The sequence below is a fragment of the Meleagris gallopavo genome, chromosome 10 (assembly GCF_000146605.3).
Source record: "Meleagris gallopavo isolate NT-WF06-2002-E0010 breed Aviagen turkey brand Nicholas breeding stock chromosome 10, Turkey_5.1, whole genome shotgun sequence".
NCBI lineage: Eukaryota > Metazoa > Chordata > Aves > Galliformes > Phasianidae > Meleagris > Meleagris gallopavo.
The window spans coordinates 3,111,993-3,120,266 of NC_015020.2; the positions used below are offsets into that span (position 1 = coordinate 3,111,993).

Sequence of the window (8,274 nt, forward strand, 5' to 3'; positions counted from 1 at the left end):
CGGGAGCGCCGTCCCGGCGCTGTGCCGCGGCCGCTCCCCGCCGCCTGGCGGAGCCTTCCGCAGAGCGCTGTGCGCAGGGGCGCAACCAGCCGGGGAAAGTCCTCAATTTCCAGCAAAGGTTTTCGTACCGAGATTAGACTGCTGTGTAAACAGTAAAAGCAGCTCTGCAGCGTCCTTCTGAGACAGGAATCTTCCCAACTTATAGTTCAGTTTAAGAGGCGTGTAACCACTGAAGTATATAAATGTTGAAAACGTTTGTGGGAAAATTATACTTGGATGTCAGGTACCATTCATAGGTGGGAAAGGCGGGATGAGTGTCTGAAACACTAGGAAAAAAACTTGGCAGCAGTTCTTGGAGATGAGAACAGTAGATGCTAACGTAGGAAGGATGATGCCAGCAACGAGGCATTGTTTCCAATAAATCATCATGTGAGGAAGTGCACAGACGCTTCAGCTGTTCAAACTTAGTTCTGAGCATCAGTAAGAAAGCTCTCCGTGGGAAGCCAAGTAAACGGAGTAATGTAAGTTGCATTTTATTAGACAGAGGTGGTTTTGATACATGTTAGATCTTAATTTCCCATTCTTCTTGTTCAGACATTGAGTGTACGGGTTCCCATTTTTTAGTCAAGAAAAACACATTGCACAAAGCAGCTGCATTCAACAATACAACAAGATATGTATCATTATTCACTTGAAGACTAGAAATGTGCCCAAAATTTTTTCAGTCATCCAGTATGCTAAAATATACATAATAAAAAGAGTTAACTTTAATGGTAAAATACATTAAAAAAATTCAGGCAAATTGAGAATGAAAACTTGTGAATTCCTTCTGTATGACACCATTCCATTATTTCATTATAAATTTATAAAGGCACCACACACAGAGACTGTAAAGCAAGGGAGAAAACAAAACCAAGCAATTTTCCATGATTTTCTTTCTATACAAATACATATATCTTAAGGCAGGTGTTTTTATGTGCAAAATACAAGTGTACAGGTAAAATCAATGTTGGTATTCTCATACTCACTTCATCTTTTAGCAGAAACATTGGTGTCCAAATGTACAGTACATCAAAAACACTTCTCTAACAGAGCTCAAATAGAAGGCAGGCTGGAAGTATGGCCCTGATAACAATTACTTTTAGATCTGTAGAGCTTTTCGTAGACTCCTTAGAACATGTACAGTCATTCTCTCTTTCTTGTTGTGTCTTCCTTTAGAAAGGTCCATATCAACTTGTTCACTATGTCAGGTTGATCCTGCTGGAGCCAATGACTGGCTTCAGACAAAATAGTTAATCTGAAATGATTTTTAACATAAATCCTTGTAATTTCTGCCATCTCAACTTCCATAAATGCATCTCTTTCTCCCCATAAGAGCAGGGTTGGCATGATGACTTCATGGTGCTGCAGAGGTAGGCAGACTTTAAAAAAAAAAAAAGACTTTAGTCTTGTTTTATAATAATCACAACTTACTTCATCATTCAACTTCCTTAGTTTTTGAAATCAACACAGATAATCTTATTGCAAGCTTTTCAGTTCCAGAGTATCTTCACAATACGAAGAGAACCCTCATGTGACTCAAAGTGCTCTAAGTGTTAAGGATAGTGAAGTTACCTGTCTGTAATCAGCAGCTGGTTGCAACAGAAGTCTTATTTTTGAAGCATGAATGATGCTTTTTCAGAATGCATAGCCCAGGAGCTCCATAATCTCCATAAAAGTGAATGTAGAACAACATGCACAGAATTCTGGTGGTCCATGGATTTCCCCGGGTTGATGAATGCTATGGCAGATTTCTGAACCTGTTTTATCTACTGTATGTAGATTTCAATGAAATACAATGCTTTGAATCATGTTTGGAATATAGTGTTCAAGGCATCCAGCTACCTGACTACCCATACTGTGTTACCAAAAATATTTGTCCAGCAAATGGCAGGGATGTCCCATACCATGTAGCATTGTGCTCAGCAATAAAAACTGGGGGAAGTTGGCCAGTGGTGTCTGCAGCTGATCTGGGTCTGCCTGGCATCACTCATCAGGTGGTTGCACTCCGCAACACTTGTTTTGTGTATTCTTTTATCATTATTATCATTATTATTTTCCCTTCCTTTTCTGTCCTACTAAACTGTCCTTATCTCAGCCCACAAGTTTTACCTTTCTCCAGTTTTCTCCCCCGTTGCACTGCGGGGCAGTGAGCAAACAGCTGAGTGGTGCTGAGCTGCTGCTGCGTTGAACCACAACATGGACTCAAAAGCATTTACAGATTGTAAGACATTGATTTTTTTGAAGAAAAGCCCTTAGAAAGTAAAATGTTAATAAAACTATACCACCACACTGACATATTTAAGCTTTCTATAAAAACTTTCCATTATTTTTTCTTAATACAGTTATTTTGAATGTAATTATTTTATAGATGTTTCCTTACATTGAGGGTAGATGTTAGAAGACAGAAGACAAGAAGGCAGAAATGAAAGACTATTTCAACATAAGTCATATTAACACATCAGAATTCATTATTTATCTATTTCAGAGATGTTGAAAATTGTATCTGTATTTACTCCTGAACTGCTTTATCTTAGAACAGACTCTATCTTGGAAAAGACTAACTGCAACAATTCAGAACAGATTCCATATGCAGAGATAAAAATCATTATTATGCTAATGCTCAAATATGATAATGCCAAACCAATCATGTATAAAAAAAGTTTGTTCTCAACAAACTTTTATTAAAAATGTATTGCTAGGATCAAACTTAGGTGTTAATTGAGAAATTATACTCTAAAAAGGGAAAGAGAAGATGCTGTGCATTAGTTTAATGTTAGACAAAAGTGGAGACTTTGGAGACATTCCTTCTTTCTACTTACACATAATTCCGAGAATTAGTAATAAAAGATCAGGTTAAATAATAATTTCATTTTAATTGATGAACTAGTAAAATTCTTAAAATGACTTTTTGTAGCAGTGGATTTAGATTTCATTTTTTTCCAACAAAGTGGCCCAACCCCCAGAGCCATAGATTTTTCATAGTAGCATTTTAAACAATTGATAATCTGATGATCCAATTCAGTTCATTCAGATTCATCTCTAAGAGCCTTGCAAGATTCGTTGCCTTACTTATCTAAAGTAACAGAGTGACTGCTGTTCTGTTTATGCAAGTTCACAGTGGGTGGAAGTAGCTCATTTTAATCATCTCTTTGGAAATAACCTTCCAGAAAAATTAAGAATCAGAGCTGCAGAGTGACACAATGAGATGGAAGCCTCTCACATGTAGGAGACCAGTGCCAACCCACTGAGAATCATGGTGGATACAAGTCAGTAGAACCTAAGTGCTGCTTATATGAGAGGAAGTGAAAATTTTGATCCAGTTATAATAGCTAATGATTCACCTGACGTGTGACCATCAGAATTGGTTGCAAGAACAGAAAGAGCTGAAGACCCATATTTTTTTTCCAGTGGAAATCCTGCCGTGTTGTGGCTAATACCACCTAGAATGTTATTCTCTGAATTCTTCACAGGAGTATTTTCATTAGGAAGGTAAACCAAACAGTGCACAAGAACATTCACACTGAGGAATTAATATCTCTGTGAAGAGACTTTCTGATTAATACCTCTCTTTTCCTTGAGTCTGAAAAAGGCCTGAACTCGTAGTTTAAACATGCAAGTCTTCTATTCATGCAAATCCCACAGCAATGCAACTGCTACAGTCTCTTCACTGCCGCTGCCGCAGCTGGTTGATGTGCGCTCACTGATGCGAGGTGCTGTGGCAAACCCAATGAAAAGGCTCAGGGCCCTCCTGCCTCTCCAGCTGCTCATTAGCTGTACCCTGCAGGCTGCGGCTGTGCCATTCCAGCACCAGGGAACCCTGTGATGCCCCACAGCTCCTGTTGTCCTTGGATGTCCCAGCTGGTGCTATCAGCCGCACTGTGTGGCTGCAAACAGGGACACTCCTACAAGCACAGCCGCTTCTCGTATTCACCGTTGGTGTCTGTGCTTGATGTTAGCTTATTTAGAAGATAACATGCTGTCTCTCTATGCTGTTTTGTCTTAGCCTGTGCAGATAGCACCTAGCCTGATCACCTGTTTTCCTCCCAGCATTGCCCTGCTGACTGCTTTCCTGACAGTGACAGTGAGGAAGGCACAAGAGGAGCAGGAAGGATGGAACTATGTTTGGAACAGGGAAAGCTGAAAGTTAATCTGCTTCAGAAACTCTGCTGAGTTCAGGGAAGGAGGTTTAACGCTACTGGAAACGGGAATTAAGGGAATAAAGAGTTCAGACCTTCTGATACACCCCTGCAGCCCAGGGCTACCAGTCTGAGAATGATCAGGTTTAAACACATTCTGGCCCTGTTAGGTTTTTGGTAGATAAGCAGAGGGTGTCAGTCTCTAAGGCCAAGTCTGGCTGCTTGAGAAAACTCTAGTTGTTACTTTGTTTTACATGGATACCTATTACAATGTATTTTGCTGCCTGACACCAAATATTTTTGTTAACTGTTGAGACTTTAGAAATACATGTATATTTTCTTCCCTTTTACCTTAGTGGCAGAAGATACAATAACACTTTTGGACTCTAGAGGGCTCTAGAATATTTTACCTTGTTTCGGAATGTTATACTGACCTGAAAATATTTCTGTAATGGTTGATAGGTCCAGTTAATGCTCCAGGTTGTGAAAAGACATAGAGATAAGCTTCAATATCCTCTGCTGTTAATCTGCATCCTTTCCTTCCGATTCCAGTGGTCTGGCTGGTAAACAAACTTTTCAGAACCTATCAAAAAAAGAGTAAAAAAGCCATCACGTATCTACAGAATACTATTTCTTTCCTTCAACAAGACACATCTTTCTAAAACCTATTTATACATAGCTCACTCCAGAATAATTAGAGTGCACACAAATAGCACTATTGCCAAGGTACTCAGTTACCTTATCCTGCCTGTGACAGGCAGTGGCAGGCTGTAGGCACATACTTTTTTCCTCAGGATGGAGCCAGCAGCTGAGAAGTGGGAGGCAGAAGGAGGCAGCACCTCCCAGCTTGCTGTTCTGTATGCCTGCAGCACTGACAGTGCTGTGCTGGGCTCATATGTGTGGGTCGATGCATACTGCTTTTTCTCTTTCTATACATTCATTTTGATTGTTTAACATTACATAAGATGTTGGCCTTACTGGTTTCTCAAGCAGAATTAACCACCTGAAAGAATGCAATATCCAAACTGCCAGGCTGTCCATCCTGCAGCAGTCAGTGCATGGTGAGGGGATGTCCCACCACTCTCAGGAGCTGCAGCTAAGTCAGCAGTTCCTCTGGCAGCAGATGTGTCCATGGTAGAGCACAGCATATCACCAGCTGACTTTCAAGGTGGAGTAACACACTCTAGTGCTGGAGGTTAACAGTGTGTACCCAAATGCCTGCCAGAGATCCCAAACCAAGCACAGATTATTTATGCTTTTATTCTGCTTTGCATAAATATATAAAACTGAAGAAAAATCAGAAAGCTCTGTATTTTTTCCAATAATTATCACTACATGAGAAGGGATCAATGTATGTGGCAATTCTTCCATCACTCACAGATAAATATACAAACAAGAGCACTCATTTTGCTCACCTTGAAATCATTTACTGTAAACATGAATTCAGGAAACCATGGCATTTGGAAAAAGAAGTAGTAACCAGATTTAATCAATTGTGATGGATGTCGTAGAATGTATTCTGAAACAAAAATGCCCATGAATTAAAAATGAAAACTGATGACTTAAACAAAATTACTGTTAATATCACTATTTTTTAAACTTAAAGGAATGTTTTAAAAATACTACAGTATGTGACAAGAGATTAATTTTTCAGCAGTAAGTATATGATGTGGCCATTAAAGTTCATTTCTTCTTTTATATGTGTTAGTAGAAATAGGCAGCAAAATGAAGCCTGCCAAAGATTAGGTGAGAGCAGTGACATTCAAGAACTTAATCACACGAGAGGTTTTCATTTAAGAGCTCTATCTGTGCAGCTACTCCAAAACATTTTTTCAGGTGTAGAATAAGAGGCATAAATACAAATGTTACTTTTGCCTGTAATTCTCTCATCAAAGATGAGGTGTAGAGAAATCTATAGATGATAATCCACTTACACTGCGAGTGGTAAGTTGAGAAACCTGAGGTGGAACTCTTAAAAATCTGGTGTCATAATTGCTATCAGTTAGCAACAAGGAATGGCATGCATTAAGTAACTAAGTGATTAAAGTGTGCCCAAAGCAGTGACATGGGAGGTACAACGTCAAAGATCAAGCAATTTCAAATGCCTAAATACATAAATCCCTTTGGAGTGCTTTGGAGTGTTTTAACTGCTGTTATGGCATTAATTGTGCAAATAACAAAAATATTTTAAAAATAAGAGTTTGATGATTGTAAAGATTGTGGTAGTAAAGGCAAGCAGAATGCTCAATGTATAAGCTCTCTGTTTTCGTTTTATTCACAGTAGGAGAAATTTGATCCAGGGAGACTTTATCAAGCTGCATAACATATTTTGTTCTTTAAAAATATGCAAACAAGTGTTAAGGAAACCTATAGTAATATCCATTTTCCTTCTGTACAGCCGGGCTCCTGCTCTCAGTGTAAGAACTGCAGCAGCTCCTGCTTGCTCCAATGGAGAAGAACAGACATTTCCTTGGGTAAGTGAAGCTTAACTACATGGCAAAATGTTCTTTAATACCTTGGAAGGGTGGCCAAGTACATTCTGAGAACAATATGTGTGAAGAGTTCTGATTCCACAGTGTCATAAGGTTAGATTTACATTCAACAGAGATGAAAAATAAAGCTTTGCTGAATTTTCTCAAGTATTTCTAGGGAAATGGGGTGACTTTAAAAATGGAAACAGCATAAGGTCAGCAATTTGAGAAACTAAAATGAGTGAGGTACTACTGTCATTGTAATTACTGAATGTAGATCCAATCCCTATGAAATATTTTGTAATTGTGGGTAGCAGGCAAGCTCAAAGCCTATCACACAATAAATTCTACTAGAGCACCTAAATCTCTTCTTGAGGTAACTGCTAGCACATTCCTGAGCTTCTGGTAAATAGACTGGAAAGGTTGTCTTGTTCCAATTGTGTAAGATAAAGTTTCACTTGTCACCTAAATCAGGATTACATTCTGGAAGTCTGATTCTCAGGTTGTTTTATACAGTTTTAATAATACAGTGAGACCTTAACTTTGGTATTATACAGCCATGTTCAGGGAATTCTATCCTGCCAGATTCATGTTTATGAAAATAATATTTGTTGGACTTCAAGGATTAAGAAGAAAACCCAGTAAATTTGCTTGCAAACATTCCCACTCCCTATAATAAATTATTTCCCAAAGTATAATGCTGGATACCTTACTGCTTCATAAAACACATTCCAAACTATAAAAGGTAACAGAATATCTAAAAGAGCAAATACCTTTAATCACTTAGAGCAAACACAATCTTAATGCAAATACTCTGGATGAACATACAGAACATTATAACTATGATAAAACTCACCTGTAAACACTGAAGGATGAGGGAAATTAACCACGATCAGTTTAGTCACCATTTCGGGGTAACATATAGCCACTAACCAAGCGATCATTCCTCCCCAGTCATGGCCAATCAACACACACTTGTTGTATCCTACCACATAAACACAAATTTGTGGGTTTTTTTCAGTGAAATTCCATAGAAATCATCACATACAGTAAGTGCTGGATAAAGAAGGTAATGTAACTACTTCATACTGGACTGCTTCCATTACTAATGGCCAGGAAAAATGTCTTATTATAGCTAAAAATATAATACATATTAAAATTATTTAATTTGACTTCAATTACACTTTAACATTGATATCAAATTGAAGTAATGTGGTATCCAAATGCCACTCTGTTCACATATCAGCTAGTGCAGAGTCAAATAAATGGTTCAAATTGCAGTCATTATAATGTATGTACGTATGTTGTGTTTAGGGAGTTTGGAGTTTGAAATTGCAGACTGAAAGGCTGGGAAATGTCCTGAGTCCCCCCGAGCAAAATTAATCATTATGGATTGCTTTGAATATGGGAGGTTAGCTAAGCTCTATACATCATCACTGTGCTAGATTATACTTAATATCCATATAGCTAATACACATATATGTATAGATGAATACACACATTTAAATATTTAGAAGTGTAGAAGTAACACTTCTCCATATGCTGTTTTGATGTCAATTTTTCAAAGTTCTTAGCATTCACTTAATAACTCTTTCATTGACGGAAATGGGAATTTTGCACCAATA

At 38.2% G+C, this 8,274-nt stretch overlaps 1 protein-coding gene across 1 annotated transcript; it reads right to left on the bottom strand.

The window, feature by feature from the left end:
• Positions 1 to 508: 508 nt before the first annotated feature.
• Positions 509 to 7,674, bottom strand: EPHX4 (epoxide hydrolase 4; the record flags this gene model as incomplete). The annotated part of the gene is made up of 4 exons (XM_019618351.2): positions 509 to 1,420; positions 4,613 to 4,761; positions 5,594 to 5,697; positions 7,506 to 7,674. Coding segments are annotated over 4 exons (657 nt in total), but the record flags the coding sequence as incomplete, so codon positions are not given.
• Between the last annotated feature and the right edge of the window lie 600 nt (positions 7,675 to 8,274).